Source organism: Scardinius erythrophthalmus, assembly GCF_964197995.2.
Source record: "Scardinius erythrophthalmus genome assembly, chromosome: 18".
Classification (NCBI taxonomy): domain Eukaryota; kingdom Metazoa; phylum Chordata; class Actinopteri; order Cypriniformes; family Leuciscidae; genus Scardinius; species Scardinius erythrophthalmus.
The window spans coordinates 6,344,749-6,369,629 of record NC_138238.1 but is presented as its reverse complement, the minus strand read 5'-3'; the positions used below and the strand labels follow the sequence as shown (position 1 = coordinate 6,369,629).

The 24,881-nt window shown below is 37.9% G+C and overlaps 1 protein-coding gene across 1 annotated transcript in view; it reads left to right on the top strand.

Annotated features, from left to right (window-relative positions):
* Positions 1 to 11,424: 11,424 nt before the first annotated feature.
* Positions 11,425 to 24,881, top strand: part of cdh12b (cadherin 12b) — a 91,822-nt gene continuing 78,365 nt past the window's right edge. Inside the window, exon 1 of the mRNA XM_081393515.1 lies at positions 11,425 to 11,862. Within this exon, the coding sequence (XP_081249641.1) occupies positions 11,629 to 11,862 (234 nt within the window). The 5' untranslated portion in view covers positions 11,425 to 11,628. The remainder of the gene's footprint in view (positions 11,863 to 24,881) is intronic.

Below are 24,881 nucleotides of genomic sequence, written 5' to 3'. Positions count from 1 at the left end.
TTATAAAAGAAAGATAGGCTGTACCGAGTCTTTCCGGAAAAAAACGAGTGGCTGGAGGCGTGCCGTGTGGGCGGCGCTAAAGAATCACGAGCGCTGTTCACTGTTTACTTGCTGTGCTTACACGCCGATAGCTAACAACACACAGACATTTGAAGCAGTTTTACTCACCACCTGCGGTTCCAACGCACGACCGTGAACCTTTATCGTTGGGACTGCTCCATCCTTAAGCATTAGACGATCTGCAAATCCGGCGTCGAACTGGGTCTTGTTTATAAAACGATCATCGTCGAAATGCAGGGAACAAACAAGAACACTTGCACAACTCCGTTGATGCTCTGGAAAAACAAACTCCATCCACTGGTCCCTTTGTGAATCTGTGCAGGGTTGTCTTGCCCTGGCGACCAAAAACCCACTTCTTTGGTGACATTGACTTCCATAAAGCCGAGCACAGCGCTTTGATGGGCGTACTGCTTTAGCTCTCTCGCTCTGGTCTACGGGTGCGCACGCGCCCTTCCGGCAGAAGTGCCCTTAGGACCCGTATAAGGAAATTCCACCCCATCTGACGTCACACAGGCCCATACTCGAAAAAAACTTTCCGAAACTTGTGACAAACCGGAAGGAGTATTTTTGCCACCGAAATACTCTATCAAACGTACAACTTTATTTGTCCATGTTTAGCATGGGAATCCAACTCTTTAACAGTGTAAAAAATTCAGTATGCATGAAATAGCACTTCACCCCCCCTTTAATGTCTCCGCATCGAACATGTCGGTTAGAAATAATTGAAAACAAAAAATCTAAGAAGTTAAAGTTTTGAGCTAAAGAAGTTAGTTCTGAGAAAGCTCATACTTTGTTTGCTGATGCCACTTGGTTTACTTTTTAGGTTGAGTATGAAGTCACAATTATTTATTTATTTTTTATATATTTTTTTACACTGGTCTTCAATTATGAGCTGCCTGAATATTCTATTTTGTCGTTCTTTGGAAAAATACCAGCATACAAATTTAAAATGACATGGGAGTGAGTAGTGTATGCCATCATATTTACACATTTTAGTGGACTACCCGTTTAAAAACAGTTCTTATTTTGGTCTACAATCTGTTTGGAGAAAAGATAAGAAGAAATAAATGTGTTGCTACAGCCCTACAGTGGGATGGAGTTCTCAGCACTGTTGGGAGATTTAAGTGAGAGACACGATTGGCATTTAATCCAGTCTGCCCGAGGTCTCTCTGGGGCTTAAGCTCCATCCGTGCGGGTTCGCTTCCCTCCTTCCTCCTGCCTCCTGCCCAGGGCCAGGCTGTGATGGAGGACATGCATGGGATGGGAGCTCAGGCCACCAGCACAAAGCTGCAGGCAGTTGTTCCAGATGGCTGGCTGGTTAATAGGAAGCTTAGCTTGGGGTTTGAGTCACTCAAATGACCGTTTCTCTGGTGGGTATGTCTTCGACAAACTGGACGCTGAAAAGCTCCTGATCCCATGGTGTTTACACAGCAATGTCGCATTGACTGGAACATACAGAAAATGAACGGGAGGATAAACAATGTGTCTAAACCCTGGCAAACATGTCACTTTGCTTTTAGATCCAGAGGGGTCTTATTTAAGACAGTCTATAAGAGGGACAGACTGTACTGCTGCACTATTCCTTCTGCTGATAAACATCGGTTCCTCTAGTAGCCAAAAGTGCCATTGATTTAGATAGAATCTACAGACAATCAGTGCACCTTTTCCAGCTGAATGGAAGTCACTGGAAGTGCTGAACAGAAGAAAGGTCAGTCAATAGAACAGTATCAGAACCTTCTTTTTTAAGGGTCAATGTCAGTATCAGCCCCCTGGAACTGATTTTCTGGGGAATTTCACAATATTTCAGCTTAAAAATTAAATAATTCTAAGCTAATTGAATAAAGATATTGACTGAAATAAAATAAATCAGATCCCCATCAAATTAAAAACCCTTACATATGACTGAACTACTATAAACACACACACACACACACACACACACACACACACACACACACACACACACACACACACACACACACACACAAAAGAGAAACATTTCTTATTATCAATGTTGAAAACAGTTATAACTGTGACACATTTTATTCAGGATATCAACACCCCTTTCTGAAACTGTTAGATGCAGAAGTACAAAACCCATCAAATTATATTTGTCACTATAAGTATATAAACTCATTATTAGGGCTTTTTTATGCTGATTTGTGGCATTTTGCCCTAATCCTCGATTTATTTCTGACATTGCAATGTTCTCAAAAGCATGATGCCAAGTTTTACTGTAAACTTGTGAGATTGCAGAGTTAAGAACGTATTTGATCTTCTGTATTTTCTTATATACCTTTAGTCTTTGTTGCTTTCTGAGTATCGACCGCATAATCATGTAGAGCTGCTTTACAATGATTGCCCTGCGCCAAAATGTAACCAGTGAATTGTTTAATAACCCTTTGAGTCAAAGCTTGAACAAAAACACCGAACCAAATATCCATTTGCAGGCATTGATCACTGCTCTTAATATAAAGCTTAATTCTCACATGTGTCGCTCAGACTGACAGCAGCACAATGTGGAACAAGGGGAAGTAGATGAGTGAAACAAGGGAAAAGCGTGAGGACTTGAGTAAAAGTAATCTGATGACTCAGCATCACAGACCAAATGAAAACTATAAGAACGACTTGGCTGTGATTGAGATGTACTCGGGTGTGACGGCCTTTGCCCCTGAGCTTGGCACTGCCATCCACTGGCACACAGCTTGAATGATCAAACCTAGTGTGGCTTTGCAGGCTTAAGTTGAAGTTGGAGATCTGGAGTTCTTGTCTATTAGCTTTGAGATCATCTATATGCTTAGATTTTGCTATCTTTTAGCATACACATTTCAAATGGTCTTCCATTTACAAGGAAATGGACCTAAAGACTGATGACCTTGCCTTCATCCTACATGGAGTTCTGGAGTTTGGAGTCTAAAGTTCTGCAACGGGGTTCAGCTTCTTAGTGTCCTTTTGTTAAATTCATGAGCCCTTTCTTGATTATTTATTAGCTTGGTTGAGTCTGATACACACTTTATTAGCTCTTTCCATCTTTGTTTTCTCAGCCTGTCTTTATATAAACACCCCTTTATCTTTCTCATTTTTCTTCAAGTCTTTGTCCTGTCTTTCTCCTCCCTGCAGTTTTGGCTTCAAATCATTGAAACACAACAAACGTGTTTTTATAAGGTCTTACAAAAGGTGGTCAGAGGTACAGTTCATGTGAAAGCAATCTATCCTAACTCACAAAGGTAAACCGCTAGAGTATATTGATGACATATCATTTGCATGCTCCTGGTCATTTATAGGATCATATATTTCTCCAAGCTGCTTGTCTACAAAAAACTCCCTTTGGAGAGCATCTTGCATTCTCTGCATCTATTAAATCTCAAGTACCATTCTGTATTTTTACTGCCTGTTTGCATTGCAAATTACATCTTAGACTCAAATGTTACTGGTGACATATATTTTTAAGGCCATTTTATTGACACATAAATCTCTGCTGAACATTTTCTAATGGCGAGTAATATGTTTGGAAGTTTGCATGGTGAATTATGCATAAATGTCTATGACAAAGGGCCATTTCTCAAAGCAAATCCCACTTGGACTATCCATCCATCCATCCATCTACCCACCCACCGTTAATATAGTCAAGTCAAGTCAAGTCAACTTTATTTATATAGCGCTTTTCACAATACAGATTGTATCAAAGCAGCTTCACAGTATTAAATAAAATTTCCTGTATGTTAGCTTGTTTACGCCACAATGTAAAAAATAAAAGAGGTAATTGTGAGTTCAATTCTCACAATTCTGAAATTTGTATCAGAACTGTGATATAAAAACACACTTGCGAGTTATAAAGAGATTTAAACTCCCAATTCAGACTTTTTTCTCGCAATTGTGAGTTTAGATCTTGCATTCTGAAGTCCGGAACAAGCTTCCATATTTAATACCATCCATGTCAGTGTCTATGGAAATGTTTGAAAATGCACATGTGCAAATACAAACTAATACAAACACTCATGCACAATATATATTAAATTTGTAGCCAAAGCCCTGATTCATGGTTTGCAGTCCCCCAAGATTTACAGCATGCTGCCGAGTACATAGGAGACGAGAGAAACAAGAATTGCTGTGCTCATTCTAAAATTCCCCAAAGAATCCCAAGGATCCATTTACCTTAATTAAAACAGCTTTGACTCCTATGCCTAATACATTATTACTCACCATACAGTCGCCACACACACAGGCACACACCTGTGCCATCGACACAATTAAAATACCGCATTTTACCGTTGAGTGATACACAGATTTTAGATTAAGGTCTTCATCCAGATGAGCTCCATCTTTCTTTCCCCAGTTTGCCACAGTTGCAGCTGCTTATCAGTTAATCATGTTTACGACAGGCCTGACAACTAATAACTTTCCCAGGGAGTTTCGTCTCCCGCCTCCTAATCGGTGGCGGCAGCTCGGCGAGCCATATGCTCGCTGATTATTGAAGGTGATGAGAATGGGGAACGTCGGGCAACATTCAGGGAATGCTGTCAGGCCCAGGCTCCGTGTTATCGAGGGCCAACATGCAGGTCAGGGCTCCAAACGCAAGGCTTGACACATGCTAATGAAGCGCGCTCTCATCAAGCATTCGGCTCAACGCGGCCCGTCGAAAACGACCGGCGGAGCGTTCTGGACTCTCCCGGAACTGCGGGAGCAGTCATATCCCATTATGTCAGCACAGAATAAGCACTGACCCTCACCGTCACTCGGACGACCTACGTCGTGACAGCTTGTCTTGATCGCGAGCACAGGTGGAGGAGGAGAAGATACCGGCTGATGAGTTTGGACTTTAAAGCAGCATCTTGCGGGTGTAAGTGAAAGGGGAAATGCTGCATAACCTTGATAAAGTCTTCTCTCCTGTGCCAGCGTCGTTTCAGGTCTATGGAATTAGTCGAAGACAATGGGTGTCAGCAAGACCAGTTCTAATTGAATTAATCTGGCTATGACTTATAGAATTATGCAAATTATAATCAGTTTAGAATGGAACTTTGAAAGACATATAATAGACATTTTCTGAAACAGTGGTTTTCATAACATTATAGTTCGACGTATACTGATGCTTAAACTTAAAAGAAGAGAAAATTGTCAATCATTTAACCATCCTCTTGTTGTTTCAAACCCAAAAGAAGAAATTAAACAATTGTACTATTTATTCTTCTCCATGCAATAACAATGAATGGTGACTAAAACTTTCAAGCTTCAAATAGGATGCAAAAACACAATAAAACTTTCACAAAAGTGGTTTGTACTTAACTCTATTGTTTATGGGTAAAGAAACAATGTTTAATTCCTGAATGAATCTTTAGAATTAGATATATAATTTGAATTAATTATTTATTCAGTTTAAGTTGGTCTTGCATTGGGAAAAAGACAATTATTTAAATTGTCAGTCACTTTACAGTAAGGTTTTTAATTTTTTAAAATTATTAAACTACAGTTGTTAACATGAACTAACAATGAACACTATTTCTACAATATGTACTGGTCTTAATGTTAATCAAAAGACAGTTCAAGTTCATGTCAACTACTTAATTTACTAATGTTTACAAATGAACATACAAATACAAATACTGTACAAGTTATACAAATAGGAAAATGATGACCAATTTGATTAATCTTTGAATTATGCCAATAACATCTTACATGAAGTGTACTGGAATTACAACTTGAAATCTTTGAAGCTTCACTGTTCTCTTTCTAGAGATCTATAGTTCTGCTGGAATTTAGAGTCAATATTTCAGAAAATTCCTTAATTTTGATATAAATATTTAGCGCATCTGAGAATATCTCCAAGGACAACAACATACTCGCATAGGATCGATATTTTTAGTCTGGATCACGCCTTCTCAGACTGGCAAATTTAGGCTAGGTAATTTGCCCAGACCCACCAACGCTAATTAAATGCAAATCATCAAATGAACTCCTGCTGATGGGTTGGTTTTCCTTGAACTTTGTTTAATCCAATCCTTTAATTGCTTAACAGGATCAATCATGGAACCTTAATTAGCCTAAATGTCCAGATGCGTTTAAGTCATTCAGGTTGTGGAGATTGGAAGAATGTAATGGAGGCTGGCAGTCTGGGGCTGTCTGGGAATTCATCTACTGCAGTCAGTCGTCTCCTTGAAATGCAGCGTGAATGCTTCCCTCTCCCTGCCGGTCCACTTTCTCTCCGTGCGGTGAGATCAGTCAGTGAACGGATGCCATTTTGCTCTGCTAAATAATTTTACATTAGGCCTACCGCTTCCAAAAGTGGGATGACGCAACTGGCACAGGCCTCCGTTTAAATCAGCCGCATTTTGACCGAATGACTAGGCTAGAACTGCTGAAGTGATTCTGTAATTGAGTGAGATTCAGAGCAGTCTCCTGCAAAGTCTCTAGTTGAAGAGAGATATGTGTTTCACAGGCGTCGAATGACTGGGATGAGTTTGACTTCAGGTCACTTCAATCTATGCTGAAGTGACGGAGGTTTCGAAAGTGTTGATATAAGCTTTCTGCCTGTGGTGGAATCAAGGGCGTAGGCTTGTCTTTAACATTGTATAGGGACATTTTAAAATCAATCAAAATATATAGATGCGCCAAGCTTCCGCCTACACAGTGAAAATGCCTGTTACAGTTGAACAGATGTTCTTGTTTTGTAGAAGAATGAAAAAGCCATAGCCTTGTGGGCAGGGATCCAACACACTGTAAAATGCAACAACACTTTGGGCGATCCACATTTCTATCTCTTCCTGTATCATTGTTTCCTGTCTTTCCCATACTGTCCTATAGACACAGACAAACACGTAAGGTGACATGATCAATAAGTCTCATCAAAATACAGTAAGTTAAGCCACTTTATTTTTTAAGTTATACAAAATAATGATTTTTTTTAAGTCAGTTTAATGTAATTTCATTTGAAATGACTAACACAGCCAAGTTGATTGTACAAGTATATTGTAGGCAGTCAGTCACAGCATGTAATTATTATAAATATTGATATGGATTATTCTGAAGTGTCTTATACCCAAATCTACAGTGACGTAAAGATCTTTTATTTTAGTGGAAGACTAAAATGCCACTTGAAATAAGCATTCAGATGTGCAGAGATTGTTTCATGCGTTCCTCTCAAGATAAGACACAAACGCACATTGCTCTGTTTGTTTTCCTCATTCACTCACTTCATAGCAAATACTAAGCATACATTGCATAGTACATTAGATAGTAAATATGTAATCTAAACTGATTTAGCAAGGCACATTTCATTGGGGACAACTCAGATGGAACCTGAATGTTAAGAGCCTGAAGTTACTGCAGAGATTTTATAACCATAGCTTAAATTTATGACTCTGAATCATTTTCACGTTTGCTTCTTGATTAGAACAGGCAGGTTAAATTTCACCAGCCGTGTCTCGCTCTATATGAACCAGTGTGAAGTGTCTCTTTGATTTTTTTTGGCTTTGAAAAAGGCTGTTTCGTCTGAGAGCATCCAGGGATAAGAAGTCAACTGCTTTTCCATCAACACCTCCCCTGCAGGAGTATCAAGTCTGGCAGGCTTTAAGAGCTACTCCTTTCTCTGGCCTCCTCCGACCACTATTGGTGTGCCAGCACCTCCAGATCTATTGTGAGCTAACTGAGATTCCTGGCAGGCTTGGCTTTCTGTTTACACTTGATGCACTTGAATGCTGCCAAACTACCACTGGGTGGTAGCAGGTGGGGTTCAGTGCTGGCAAACTGATAAGCACATTGACCTGGGCACAAAAAGCTAGCGATCAATCCCGCAGCCAATGAAGCACACAGGAGAGGTGAGATGCACCCAGGCATTTCGAGATTATTGGGTTGGCATTAGGATGAATCAGGTGGTGTGAGAGCTAGCGAAACTGAAAATGTTTCAAATCTTATGGGTGAACTGGGTTTACAAGATCGATGAGGTGTTGAGCACAGGCTCACAGTGATGTACAGTACATCTGTTACAGCATCGTATCAGGAGGTAGAGGATGGCTGCTGAAACACTTGGAACTGTATTACATAACCACAGCATTAAATGTAAATGCAGATTTCATATACTTTCATGTCTGGCCATGCATTAGACAAATACATCATCCTAGTGCCTCATTTGTATAAGAGCAGCGTTCTCGTACATGTCTCTTTCAGCCTTTTGACATTACCAAAGATCAAAGGCCCAACAAAAAATATTTTTTAATATAAAATCTTAAAGTCCCCCTGTGGTGAAAATCAAAGTTGTAATATTGTTTATATGTCTATGTGGTGTTTTTTTTTATCATGCTTTAAGACAAACCATGTGTAAATTCATAAGTCAACACCACTGAGTATTTTCTACTTAAAACTGCAGTGAACCAAAGACGTAGTTTTTTCTGACATCACAAACTACCTTGTAACCAATCACGTCATCGTGTGATCGTCAAAGAGTGGATCTCTGAGCTTGTGTGAGTGAGTGGAGGCGAGGCTAATTTTCACATTCATAGAACCGAGTATACTAAATGAGCCAAGGGTTTAGAGTAACATTCCAGCTATTTAACGGCATTTCCTTTTTTTTCCAAGGAAACATCACTTTCATTTTGGTGATCAAAGATGAGCTTTAAGGGATAAAATGATTGACTACAGGTGGACTTTAACAATGGTATATAACAACTGTAAACTATATATATAAAAAAAAAACTTAAGGATGCATTAAATTGATCAAAAGTGACTACATGTTTTATATTACAGAATGTTTCTAATTGCAATCAATATTTTAGCAGCACAATTGTTTCCAACATTTATAATAATAAAGAAAATGTTTCTTGGGCACCAAATCAACATATTAGATTGATTTCTGAAGGATCATGTGACACTGCAGACTGGAGTAATAATGTTGAATTCTGTTTTTTTTTGTCAAAGTAATAAAAAAAAACTATTTTAAATTGTAATACTATTTCATAATACTAGTGTTTTATTGTATTTTGATCAAATAAACACATTAGATACTACATAATCCCACAGACACCAAACTGGTAGTGTAAGTATATTTCCTTACAAGTTCCTGTTCTGGTCCTTCTAAAACCAGGACATTTTATTAGCAGTGCTAGAGTGTCCAAATGGAAGGCTTTCCCTTCCTCACAAAATTGTCTGAACTGATTTCAAACAGTGCTAAATTGCCTATGGCCTCAATATCTGAAGATATGACAGTCCCCAGTAATTATAGTTACATTATTTGTCTCTGCTCTTGGATGTACCGTGGTCCATTGCATCTTAAATATGGTTTAATGTCATCCAAATCCACGCTGAAAGGTTTATTTGCTGTTTTTGTTTTTGAACAAGGGGGATATGCTTTGTCCCTTTCTCAGAGAAACTAACTGTTTGATTAAATTACCATCTAATCATGGTAATTTAGGAACCTGACACATCTTGTTGAACGCGTTCCTAGGCAGAGATGTTCAGATAACCACTAGCTCGTTACAATTCTTGATGGATCTGAGCAATAATTGCAAGCTGCTCCTGGTGACAGCTTCTGTGCAAAATTGCTGAGTTTAATGGAATTGCTTTTTGCTAACAAAGTGACAAAGGTTATTCTTAACATGATATGATAATGATTCACAGATAAATGTTCGCTACACTTTCCCACTGAACTGTACGTAGTGACAAGTGTGTGCGGGTGTGGTGAAAGTGACAGAAAAACTGTATAGTTATTGTCAGAGCATGCTATAAGTTATAAAGAATAAAAAGTCACATTCAAGTTCCAATTTAACAAAAAAAATAGTTTCAATTACCTTTTTTTCAAATAATAAAAACAATTTTTTTAGGACTGGGTTATCGACAACTACCTTAAAATATAATATGATCAGTATAAATATGTCATGATTCAATGCAATGCAATGCATCACAACATCATAAATTGGATTGTGACTGAAACAGCATTAAACACACCCATTGTGTCCATAACAGAGTGAATCTCTGTGCTTATTTGGACGACTTGCTTCTTCAATCGATCTGTTGGACATGATATGGATGCACAAAATAAAAGTATTGATAAAAGGATCTAAAGCACAATATCATGACAACAAATATTGCTCCATCTATATGATTGTATCAGCACAGCTCTAATACTATTACTACTAAAACAAATATTTCTCTAAGCCATAGGAATAACAAGTGATGGGCCAAAGGTACTTCTCATACAAATCCTTTCAAATCCATTAAACACTACATTAATCAACTAAATTCTATGCTACAGTGGAATTTTAACTGGAGCATGTTATAATCTTTTTCTATTTGGGTTCATACAGTTTACCGTTTTCTATTTGAATGTATTTTAAAATGTAATTTATTTTGGTGATGGTAAAGCTGAATTTTCAGCATCATTGCTCCAGTCTTCAGTGTCACATTATCCTTCTGAAATCATTCTAATATGCTGATTTGGTGCTCAAGTCTTACCTCAAACTTTTGAATGGTGTAAAAACTGTTTCCAACATTTATAATAAGAAGAAATGTTTCTTGAGCAGCAAATCAGCACATTAGAATGATTTCTGAAGGATCGTGTGACATCATGAAGACTGGAGTAATGTAAATTCAGCTATGCCATTACAGGAATACATTTTAAAATATATTAAATATAAAACAGTTCTTTTAAAATGTAGCAATTGTAGCAAAAACACATTTAATGAAAGATGTATTATCAAAACATTTATTTAGTTATGTATTTAATAATATTGAAAGTGAAAGTGACATGTGAAGGTCACTTATGGTAACCCATACTCGGAATTTGTACTCGGAATTTAACCCATCCAAGTTAGTGCACACACATTAGGAGCAGAGTAGTGAGTAGTGAACACACACACACTGCAAACCGTGACACACCTGGAGCAGTGGGCAGCCATTATGCTGTGGCTCCTGAAGAGCGATTAGGGGGTTAGATGCCTTGCTCAAGGGCACCTCTGTCATTTCTCTAAAGCCCTAAATATTGATATTGCACCCCAAATCCTCAATACTGAGTGTACCTCAATTCGAGCACTGATTTTAAATCCAAGGAAAAAACTTTTTTCTCAAGGCACAAAAAAAAAGAACTCAACTATGACAGCTATTCACTATGCAGTTCCAGATCTCTCTAAGAATGGACATGCTGTGAGTGTACGGCAGTATTAATAGAAAGACAGCATTCCGCAGAAGCCATAGAGCATTTTAGAGGCTGCATTAAGCATTTATGTTCCCATGCTTTCATCTTTTCATATGCCAAACAGGGGTCAAAACAGGGTCACTGATATATTTAGATGACTGGACATTCCACAAAATTTATATTGTAGCTATTCCGCATTAAAAAATAAATCTGCATAGCTACAAAACTGATTTGTCTTTTTTCAGTTGCAGGTGATGAATTTATTACCTGGGTGACTTGAGTCAAATCTCCATTGAGGGGAGTGGTAGAGCGCCGGACCCCTGACTACCCGGACACCCTCTCTACTGGATTCACGCTCCAGCTTGTGAGCCTCGGAGCCCTGGATCTCTTGTCTCTCACCTTTTTCCTCTGGACCTTGACCTGGGAACAGCGCCATAACAGTCCGCCCAATGCTGAGGAGGAACTGCCTGCTGCTGTTCCTGTGCTTCCTCTTTGAGCAGAGCTCCTGCGCTCCCGTCCAAAGCAGGCCAGGGCAAGAGTGGCCCCACAGCCAGACGGGGCCATCGGCGGCAGGAAGGAATGGAGGTTCCAGAGGATTCCAGAGGGTCAAGAGGGGCTGGGTGTGGAACCAGTTCTTTGTGCTTGAGGAGTACATGGGCTCGGACCCACAGTACGTTGGAAAGGTATAAAGTGCTCCGATCAAGGATAAGAAGTATGATTGCATTTCAACTGCAACTTAATAACCGTAACAGCTTTCAGAAGTCATACTGAGCCAAAGCCAGTCCCCGCTGCCTTGGGATCTGTCTGCCTTTCCTTTAATTTGTTTAATCCAAACCCACAGCTCATATTCGTTTGCCTAAATTAACTAACATGTTCTGTCCCATATTAAAGGAACTCAGAGACTCAATGTCTTAACGTTGCTTAAGATAAGCTAAAAGCACAGGATAGACAGGCATCTGCCATAATATTCAGTCAGTGTTTTCTTACCACGACTTACCAAGATAGTTAAGCAAGAAAACATAAGTAGTGACAGCTCACCCATTGTAATACCAAAAACTCACTGATTTGAGATCTAATACAAATCCTCTTAAGTAAGAACAGTCAAACAGAAATTGGGTCTCATTCACTAACCATGTATCCAAACATATGTGCATGTACATGAAATTGAATTTTTGTTTTCTTAGAACTGTCAAGCAAATATAATTCACACTGTAGTTTATGTTTTTGTCTGTTACTCCAAAAAAGCACTCAGTATATAAATAGTTTCATGACAAAATATTAAAATCTTCATGTGTTTAAGGAAAATACAGCAGCACATATTGGAAGCGATGAAATCCAGCCACCAGACAATACAGACAGTGAGACTTTGCCATTAATTCTAATAATAATGCAGCTGACAGGTCACATAATGTAATTTTTCTGTTGTATTGCATTAACATGAATCTGTCATCAGGTAAAAATTGGTTTTTAGCATGATGCACACATTTTGGTGGAAGACATGTGCACACTGACAGTGATCTTTAATCACAAACCATTCATATTCATTGGTGCATTTCCGAGCATGCGGTCACAACAACACAACTTGAAGCTGAAATCTAATTTTCATGCAGAAAAGTGCCTTAGTCTTCCACAGAACATCGCCTTCAGCAGATTATAACCCGACCTGATCTTTCCACACACTTATCAAGTAAAATGAGACATTTCAGTATGAATATTATTTTACATTAATAAGATTCATCGCTGATGGGCCTTGCCACTGTCACTGTCACCGCCTTTTTTCCAAATTCTGTACATGCAGATATGTGGAGAGGAAGAGACTAAACAAATCTCCCAAAGTCAAGTTCCTTCTTAGTAGTGATTAGGGCTTCATTTTGTGCCAAATTCATCTGAAAACAGATGGCTTCGTCCCCTGCCACGTGGAGCATGATTTGAACACCTCACTTTATTTAACATTTAAAGAGGATTTTCCCTCTAAGGAAGTATGAACTAGTGCCCTCCACACTTTACCCAGTTTAATGGAACAAATCACCTGATACATCCTATATGTCACTAGAAGCGGAAGGAAATGACATATTATATTTAGCATTTGCTTAACGTTTTTTGTCAAACTATGGTCAGGTTTCCTAGAACAGGAATTCATTCTCTTTCTGGAATAGCGGTTTCATTATCAGACAGGTAAATGTGAATTTACCAAGAGAACTAGGAGAAACAAAGAAAAAAAGTGACAATGGAATGCTCAAGGCCACAACACATCAGCAAACATGACTTGAGGCACAGATGAATGCTTCGCCAGCTTTAGCGGGGTCTGCTTTGCATACTCTTCGGAGCGGTTTGCGTAAGACGTCTTAATCAGGACAATGAGCCAAAATACCAACAAAACTGATTAGCATAATAAAAAAGAAATAAATAAACACGGTAATGTCACAACGCATATGCAATGAGTTCCAAGACCGTAACTGATCATGGCTGGGGTTTAGAGGTAAGAGAAAAAGCAAGGAAGCTTCTCTTTTGGCTTGTTTTGTTTTTACCTTGAACCAGGGACTGGCTTTTGTCTATTTTGAATTAATAAATGCACGACTCTCCTAACATTTGTTTACTGCTGTGTGACAGAAAGAGGGTTGTGTGCTATGGTGTCTAAGGACTGAGCAAAATGAAAAAGGAGCGGAAAGAACAATGCTTGTGTTTCTTTTGGCTTCTTAGTCAGGCATAAATTGCACTTGGGACTTTGTATTGTTTCTCTGCCATGTCCATTACCTTTATCTCTATATATATATATATATATATATATATATATATATATATATATATATATATATATATATATATATATATATATATATATATATATATATATATATATATATATATAAATAACCTATAACATTACTGATGTGCATTTTGAGACAAAACAATGGCACTGACATATTTCAAGATATGTCAGTGCAAGTTGCTGCCAGTTAAAACATAGGCTACATTTTAGTCTGGGACTATGCCAGACTAGACTAGGCCAGGCTTAAGCCTAGTCTGTGAAACCAGATAGTGTTACATTTGCAATAGCAGAATTGAAAGCAGAATGTTTTTTTTTTTTTTTTTTTTTTTTTTTTATAGACTTCAATAGGTATTAAAAATTGCCATATTTCAGGTTAGAAAGAGACAAAGACATGACAAAAATAGCAATTCTCAAACTCAAATGTATTGCAAATATATAAAATGAATTAATCTTTAAAAATTGTGAGTTTAATATTTTATCCATTATAACGCATACCTTATGACAGGGACACTGAAATGTACATCATAACAGGAATAACCAACCCTGTTGTTTTAGCGGCAGACACAGAATTTTGGCAGTGGAAACCTAATAGATATCTTATTTTATAAGATAACATTTTTGCAAGCATAAAATATTCATTCCAAGCAGAAGAGTTGATGGATTGACACATAATATGCTACAGTACAGCAGGCAGATGTATTTTTTTTTTTTTTTTTTTTTTTTTGGTATGCATTTATGCAAAAGCTGTGAGCATGAGAACATCACAGCCTCCAGATACCACCCGATCTCTACAACACATCAGCATTTTATCGTTTATTACAGATGAATAAAAGTCTCATTGAGCCTTTGGGAATACAACAACAAAGCCTCAATTCTGCAATTAAATAATGCACCACCGTCCCGGGTGTTGAGCAATGTCTGTTCGCAGGAAAAACGACAATCATTCTGCTCACTATAAATCAGGTTCTCTTTCTCCTCCTCTCCCTGTCCTGCTTTAGCCTTTCAATCACCATTAAATCCTCCTCTCTCTGTCACTTATGACCACCCACAATTCACCTCTTTCTTCAATCATCTGAGCTAATAACATAATAAAGACTATGCATAATCTCAAAAACACAGGTCGGCAGGTTTGAGCAACTTTACGATGTAACATTATTTATGACATCATTAGCCAAAGTGCAATCAGTCAACCTCACTTTCCAACCTTTCATATCTGATAGCAGTAATTTTAAAAGGCAAATTAACCAATATACAAAAGTAATTTGATACGATGTGTATCTGTGTGTCATTTTATGATGTTTCAAGTCAACATGAAATCAAAATTGAACCCATTTACTTTCTTAATGCACGTTCCTGGTCTTATAGTGCATGATTCATCGAGACACAGCATTCTAAATGAAAAAAATATTTTTTGTAATGTTGCATCAAAACGTAATAACTTTTTCTGCCTCCAAAACAACTGTTATTTTCAGCTATCATGAATCCTTCTAAATTTTCAACCCTATCTTTACAACCTCCTGGCTCCATTCTGGTAGCCTGGTTGACACCAGACCCTTCTCAGTTGTAACTGAAAGTGGGTCTGGGGAAGGTTCATTCACAGCCCATTTCCAAAGTCACCAACGGACGTCGCTCAAATGCCTCTGAGCGCAATTGGATAGACATAAAACCAATCAGAGCGATCGTCATTGTGTAAAGCCCGCTCAACGTTTGTGATTGGTGCCTCGATTTGGAAAAATTGGAAATGGGCTTGAATGGGCTCTTGGCCAGACGGACTTGCAGAGCAAATCTCAAATTTGCCGAAAGTTTGTCAGGGTTTTCCCAGGCTACCATTCTGGTAGGCTACTTAGTAGCCAATTTTTAATATTTTTTTTTTTTTTTTTTTTTTTATAAAACACACTCATATACATAAACTGAATCAGAATGTAGCCTAAAACATTATTGAGTAGACATAAATAGATAGGTTCAAATATGTGAATTTAATTGTACCTACATGTTTAAAAGTAAAAATGTTATACTTTTGTTAGCTTTTGAAATTGACGGCGAGAGAGAGAGAGAGTAGAGAATGTTCTTATTAAATTAACTTTGATGAACAAACTTTGCAAAACAGTCATTTAAATTTCCTCTGTGTCAAAAATATATAAGTCAAGATATAATTAATTTCTTATTAAGAAATAACACCCATATGTATTTAGTACTCATTACTTGAGCAAAAGTACAGAATCCCTCAAATAACACTACAGTATCTGCATACACCAAATATATAAGTACCATAAAAAGTACAATTACGCAAGCAATTTTTTTTTTGGGGGGGGGGGGGTAATTTACAGGGCAATACATGAATATATATATTTAATCACACATATACACCCCTGTAAATTCAGTTTCACTCAGTTTGCGGATGCAAAACGGCTGCAAAAGGCATTTCAGATTGACTATAGAGCAGAGGGAGCTTCCCAGAAAGTTAAGCTGGATCACGCTCACCTCATATCTGAGGATTTCAATCCCAGATGAGCGCAAACGAATCATCAGGAGACCCAAGCGGATCAAGGGTTTATACTGTGTTTACAAAGGCACAACCGAATGGGCTTTTTCTGTGTGTGTGTGTCCATCCCGCGGCAAGCTTTGGCGAGAAAGGCGCAGGAAACTGTATGTGCATGGAACACAGAAGACGATCCGTGCCCTTAACAAAGAGTCTGATAAAAGAAAGATTATTTCTGTCTAAAGGAGACGTACACCACGTTGTCTGGGAAAATTTGAGATAGGTATTTACAGACCCAATCCAAAAATGGCAGCTGGGCGGGATGCTCCAGATCTTTTGAAACCTTCCCATTCTCTCAGTTTTACCTGCACTGACATCATATTTCACTCATCTTCAGCCTTTCTCAACACAATCAGTTCATCAGCTGCTATCAAACAGCCTTTTCAATAAACCATTTAGCTTATCCTTTCCTGCCTCTGCCTTACTCTTGTGCTCTTTTTGTGAAAGAAAAGAACACTTAAAAAGAACAAAATCACTTCATTTTTGCCTAGTTTTTGTTAAATAAACAATGACACTGTGCATTAATTAGCCTATGTCTTATTACGTAAAACCATAGAATTCAAAAGGTTGCCCTTTCTTTGTCATGCAACAACAGTTTGCAACAAAGTCCCTGTAAAGGCAATTCTAATAAAATTATAATTTCTAAACACATTAGAAATGTTAGAAATGTATTGCTAAAACACATTACAAAGACTGTGAACTGTGAAGTACTGAATTGTGGAGTTAGACCGTTAAACAATTTGTTACCATTGCTGTGTTCAGGATTTTTTGGGCGGGGTTAAAACGGTGGCTCGATGATGCACTTGAGCCACCGAGCTCCTGGCCCCGCCCCTGCTGTTGATGACGCACTGGAGCCACTGACGCTGACCCCTCCCCTAACAATATAACTAGAGCACATTCACATCAGTTTGCCGCTCAATCGCGAGTTACTGTCAGTACTATTAGTTACTACAACCTACAGTTTGCTAGCTAGCTATGCCTTCGTCACGGAAATGCGTATTACCTGGATGCGATCACTTACAAAACAGATCGGTGTCCTTATTTAAATTTCCGAACAATGATCATATCAACAAGAGGTGGATTAATTTTGTGAAGAGCCACCTTGATAAAAGAGCTGAGGATCACCACCAGAGCCGGCTCTCCCTATAAGCGAACTAAGCGGCTGCTTAGGGCCCCGCCGCCACTAGGGGGCCCCCTAACTACAGATGGTACTCGCCGGTGTCGCCGCGGTTTAACAGTCAACCAACCGTGTAGAATCGTTGTCTTCCCTGGACTTGGAAATTTGACTGCAAAAATGAAACGGGTCCATCCATCGGGTACAAAAAAAAAAAAAAAAAATCCCATTATAGTAGAGCTAGGCTACAACTCTAACGAAATCCAGATTTTAAGCAGTTTTTACTGTAGAATTATTTTTGCATGCATTTTTTTAACTTGGCACATTACACAATGCACAAAGAGCCGCCTATTGCATTTTCTGCACAATTCGTGGTGCTATTTCACAGCAGCCTCGGGAGGGTGCGTTAAATTGGACATTATCCCATTATAGTAGAACTACTACTCTAACGAAATCCAAATTTTAAGAAGTTTTTACTGTAGAATTATTTTGTAATGAATTTTTTAATTTGACATTACACAATGCACAAAGAGCCGCCTGTTGCATTTTCTGCACAATTCGTGGTGCTATTTCACAGCAGCCTCGGGAGGGTGCGTTAAAGTGGACATTATCCCATTGTAGTAGAGGCACTACAACGAAATCCACATTTTAAGCAGTTTTTACTGTAGAATTATTTTTATATGAACTACATGTAACGTGTAATGACACTGTAAAATGTAAAAAGTGTTACCTAGAGGTTTTATTAGCCTAGATTTATATTTTATAACTAAACATTTTATATACACATTTGGCTAATGATTGGTCGCTGAAGTAGTGTTTTTGTAGTTGGAAATATATAAAAAATAAGTACCAACTCAAGCTAGAATCTTTTGTAGAATTTTAAATCTATTTGATACATCAATGTTTAAATCATTTTAGAAGGAAGCAAAGAAATTACTGGTCCAACTTCTCCCTCTTTTTAAAGTGTGGAAAAGGGAAAAGAAGTTCAAAGATCGAGACTCCAGCAACACCTGTAGTAGGCCTATATGCAACAACTTTATTGAAGATTTTTTAATACTAAAGGTTTTAAGCTGCCTAGTGGACAAAAACAGTTAGTGCTCTTTTAAAATTTACAAAGCATTCAGACAGTAATAAAGTAGATGTAGAAATTTGAATAAAAATAGAAACTTTACTTTTACTGTTTCAGTGAGTGTACTTTAATAAGCAGTAAAATAATTGTGGGCAATCGTGTAAAAGAGGTACAGATGAAATGTGTAAGGGTTAGATTGTGAGCAGTTGCTGGTTTGCGGTGGCAATACTCCGTTATTCACTGCAAGGCAGGGCCCCAAAATTATCCTGCTTAGGGCCCCCAGATTTACAGAGCCGGCCCTGATCACCACCAACAACCACCTCTGTAGTGATCATTTTACACAGGATCATTTTATAAACTTTCTTCGGAGACAACATTCACTGATAATCCGCTGTTACTGGTGAATGGGGCCGAACCGACTATCTCCCGCCTCGGCCTTCATCCTCCCGTCGCGCCGACAACTGGTGCCATGATCGGCAGTGCGTGCCCACGAGTTTCCCGTGAGTAGGCGTGGATTCAGCGCAGCCAGCGGACACGCCCCCAGCGTTTGAGAGCAGAGAATACTGCTAATTTTTTCAAGATTTTGATAGCTTATTTTATTTACTAGTTTTTTTTTTTTTTTATATATATCATTCAAATTTGGCTGGGGGGCTGGCTAATAACACATTTTTCTTAGGTGTGACAAACTCAGAACACATACTTAATTTTGACTTTACAGGGACTTTACTAGTGGCCGGATATGTTTTATCACAAGAGAAAACAAACCTTAAAATAGCAATAAAAATAGTAAGTTGCAAGTCTTCTAAAGACATGCTACAGCCTTATATGATGAGCAGGCTGAAATTGATGTTGTCAGCATATAAATTTGCTGCCCAAAATCCATTAGAAAAAATTCTTTCCTCAGAAAGGTCTCTCATTTACTATAATGCATTTTGTAGAGAGACCATCAATTTTACAGCTTGTTTACGTGAGCTCTTTCTGGCTAACAGGTTGACACTTACTCACTTCCATCGTGTTATTGACACCCACGTCCACCTCTTCTCTCCCCATCACCTTCTCAGATTAATTCCCAGAAATGACTGCAATCTTATGTGTCTGAGACAACCTATCATTAGCTTTCATATCTTTTCAACATAACTTATGAAGACATGGATATGAACATGGGAGTCAAGAGGGCTATTACCATTTTTGTATGCAAAAAAAAAAAAATATATATATATATATATATATAATTATAATACATTTTTACAGATACGCATGGATGCATGTACACAGCTTGATACAACTTCAACATCAATATGAAATCCCAAATTGAGTCTATGCACTTTTCCTTTTCTTACCCACTTAATGTCTTGTTTTGCATAAATTAATCAGTGCACATAATAAAAAAATAAAAATAAAAAAAGGTCATGAAGACTAACTTTATCAAAATGCAATAATGTTACTTTCCTAGGCCAGAAACTGTGCCTTCCTTAAGTATAAGTAACTTAATGCTGGTTAACATTGATTTTTATTTACTGATTTGTTTTTATTTATTTGTTATATATATAAAATTTACTCTGAAACAACTTTCACTCACAAATTGCTAGAAAAAATATTTACAAAGAAATGGCAAGTAATATTGAATGAAACATACAAACCACTCGAAAGTATAAAATAACAATGAATTCAACAACTGGAAAAGGTTAAGATGTTGTTCTGGGTGAACTTGACCTTTAGCCTCCATGACACGGTCTAAAAACCTCATCCAAAATTGAGTGTCTGTACTGTTTCAGACTCAATCTAGTATGAAACACTTTTCACAATCCAATCAATTCCCACTGGATAAAATCTAGTACTGCCCTACTTTTTTTTTCCTCTTTGAATATTTATTTCAGAAATGTCACATTAGTGAAGTAAAATGGGTTAGGAACGTTGTTTCATGTTGACTTTGAAATGAAAGAGAACAAGCTTCATATGCACAATTTACAATGATATCCAAGATACCCCATCCCTTCAATTTAAAATTGTTCATACGTTAAATGGTTAAACCGACCCTTTAAATGTCTAACACACACATAAATACACAGTAGCTGGAGCGAGAACACTGAGCTCCATAATGCAATCAAAGGCTGCTCTCTCCAGTAATCAGCGTCAAATGACCAGACAGAATCTCTCCAGTGACCTGTACACTAATCAAGGTTACCATGTACATAGACCCAGCAAGACACACTGCAATTATCCATTCACTCTCTTCACCAAGCATGTCTAAAGCATTAACAGAGGTTTTGAGTGCCATTGCCATGGATCACTTAACTGGGCTTATTTATGGTTAAGCACACGATGCACTATCTATGGATGTGTGGACTACAGTGTTGCATGTCATATATATAGATATATATATAGATATAGATATATGAAAAAAAAAAAAAACAATCTGGCATGAATTTGATCTCAAGCAGATTTATTAAAACAAGTTATTACTCCAACATCTGCATGACATCATTAAATGGGTTTCGGGAAACACTTGTGACTAGCTTGTTGATTTCTTCAGCGTTGCATCATACTGGTAGTGTTGGTTAAGCAGCGAGTTATGTCGTTGGATGGAAAAAGCACCCCTGGATTGCAAGAAAGTTGAACACTCCTACTGTACATAAGTAATAAAAACAAAACAATGAAACAAATGTGATAATTTTTGCTTGCTAGTATGGTTGAATTGGATCAACCATGGTAAATAAAGGGAAATTAAATACATATTTGTATTATTTAACACATTTAATAAGTTCAGGTTTGCATAATATTAATTTGTTTGTTTTCATTTTGTATTCACTTTCACTGCTGATAAACGATTGCTTTTTGCCTCTGAGTCCAAATAAATATAATTACATGGATTTGGGAGAGATAATTCCAGAATGCTTACTCTGGTACCCAAAATGCAACAGCACACTTGAGCACTAAAGTAATACTTGACCTTGCTGGGATCAGAAGTGCTTCTTCTGCACCAAATGTGTTCCAAGCCAGATTGAGCCTCTTCTGAATTCCCCATCTAGGGTTGACCTTGCAGGCTGACAGCAACTAGTAGAAGATAATAATGGATTTTGTGCTGGAGAGCTTATCTTAAACAGGCCAATCTTTACCTGTGTTCGTCTCACGACATAGCTTGGTTAAGAGAGAGGTCATCTTTACTGTGTGCATTTAATGAGACTCAAGCATGATTGGAAATGTGCACCTGATAAGACTGTTTGCAGACCCATAGGGCCCTATCATACACCCGGTGCAATGCAGCGCCAGGCGCGACACAAGTTCTTTTTGCTGGTTTCAGCCTGACGCAGTTATCATTTTCACGTCCTGCGCCACGTTGTTTAAAAAGCAAATGCATTTGCGCCCATTTGTGCACCCATGGGCGTGCTGGTTTGAAAACAAGGTGTGTTCAGGCGCATTGTTGGCGCGTTGCTAATTTGGGGCAACTGAAATAGACTGCGCCATTGACCAACAAAAACCTGGTCTCTAAAGTCAATGGTGCACTATTATTGTTTTGTTATTTAAAGGGCGCATTAGTAATGTGCACCTATAGGTGGGTGCAAAACGTGCATACACTCTGCTTATGACAAACACAGGGACGCAGCAGCACATAAACTAGCCAAATATTAAAAATCAAAGGATTTTATTTATCCATTTATAGATTTATTTATTCCATGCACTTACATTTGAAGAACCATGACCCAAACTGGCCATGAAATGCATGCAGGAACCTGAGCAGCTCAATAACCCAACACCTCAAAAACAATCACGCTGCAGTAATCTCACCCCTCCCAAAGCTCACGCCGTTTAGCTCACAAAAACCTGATGCCAAACTAATTCTGCAGATGTGAAGTCATTTGTACGGATAACTCTGCCCCAAATTATGCATGTGAAACCCAATGCAGCAGCCCATCCTGCATGCCACAGATGACGAATGCGCTGGCACAGATAGGTTAAAGGAATAGTGGAATAATGATGTCATTTATCTGCACTGCCAATATAACACACGCATTCTTCTAATCCAACTTTTATAATAATGAGATTTCTGCTTGAATTGCACTGCACACGTAGTTCAAAAACCTCTAATGTTCCTAGCAGTATCTCTCGCTCCTTGCATTGAGGCAGATGAATTCAGAGTGAGCCGATATTACTGACTTGAAAGTTGAAATTGCTTTTTAACACTTTTCCTTCAACTTATTCATATAGCTTATTAATTTTTTGAACTATGATCCCCATTACAGGCCTAATTCAGCTATAGCCGAGGAAAAAAGATGTTCATCTGTCATGTAAAGAAGCATTAAAGCTAGACAATCTTGCATCGGTTAATTGATTGAAAGATGGTATTACTTTTTATAAATTGCATATGATTAAAATGCCAAAAAATCACAATCATCAGTTTAACAATTATATATGAATATAACAATATATAACACTATACAAATATAAACATACTGTATAACAATAAATGTGCAATATTATTACAGTTTAAATTAACTGTTTTCTATTTGAATATATTTTAAAATGTAATTTATTCATGTGATGGCAAAGCTGAATTTGAATGTGCTGCTGCTTTTGCATAGTTTGTGCTTGCTGTTTAACAATCATTTGAAACTTATCAAACTGGCTGATCCAATAGTCAGATGAAAATATTTATCTTGAACTCTGTCATGGAAACTATGTATAATTAGTAATTAAACAATGTATTAATCAATTAAAAGATAATTTATACCTGTATGATATTACGCTGTACCCACATTGGACCAACGGTTTGGGAAATGGACGGATGGATGATTAAGCTGTGAGCGCCATCTTCTGGTCAGATGCGGGATTTTATTCGGTGCGCGACTCTCACAGTGCATTATGGGTATTCTCTAGACGTTGAGCATACATTGTCTGCTTGGTCGTACACTCGTTATTGCGGTGCATTGTGGGACTATATGAGTGCACTCGATAACATCTACTTTGGTTTCTGACACCACTAATGGCTGTTCCCTCAAATAGTGCCCTATTTAAGGGTATAGGGGGTGATTTCGGACACACCCTTTCTTCTTCTGTGTCATATTTTTCCTGCAAACCAGAATGGCAGCACAGCTGAAAGGTTTGTTTGAGCTGCGCCCTCTACTGTAAAGGAGGGAATTTGCATTGAGGCTTATTTATTTCACTTGTGGCGTGAAGGGGCCTTTACTTTTGCCAAACATAGAACTTTTTTTGTTATAAAAAAAAAAAAAAAAGCAAACCCAACCCTGATGAGAAAATAATGCAAAAGTAATGAACGCATGACTTTCCAGAAAAAGTAATTAACTAATTTAGTTACTTTTTTGGGGAGTAACGCAATATTGCAACACATTACTTTTAACTTTCCCCAACACTGTGTATGATAATATTTTGAAAACAGAACAGAACAGAGCAAAAAAAAAAAAAAAAAAAAAGTTAATAATATAAGAGTTTGTCCTCTTATCACAGAACACCCAGAAGTTTGAAAAGCTACTGTCAGATATCATTTGTCCTTTGAGCCTGACGGACTTTGATTGTTTGTTTATACGCAGCTTTTCCACTTTTCTTTTGTTCCAGTTGTTATGTGAGTGTGTTGCTGCAGTTTTGATGTGGAAGTACAATGTAGTATTCCTTAATTGCTTGCGATTAGATCAGCTGTTTATCCACCTGAGACTCTCTCCATCTGCTGAGGCTGGTGTGTTTGTTTCATACACACCCACACACACACACACACACACACACACACACACACACCCACCCACACACACACACACACACACACACACACACACACACACACACACACACACACACGCATGTCAGTATTCCAACTTATGAAAAAAAAAAGAAGCTTACACAAAAATGTCCTTTCTCTCTCACACAATCAAACAGCGAACTGCATGACAAACTACAGGAGTGTGAGATAGATTTCACAGTTTACAGTGAGTCTGCACCCCAGAGCACCACAAATGAAAACAAACACAGGCACTCTTCCGTTCTCTTACTTTTATCAACACTACAGACTCGACATAGCCTATGTAAAACGCACATCCTGATCTCAGCACACCCATTTATGAACATTCCTAAGCCAATACAGCCATTCTCAAAGTGTCTGATGATATTTACAGTACCGTATAATTATATATATATAATTATATTAAAAAAAATAAAAAAAATAATGAAAACCATCTCGGTATAGTTTAGAGTTCAATTCTC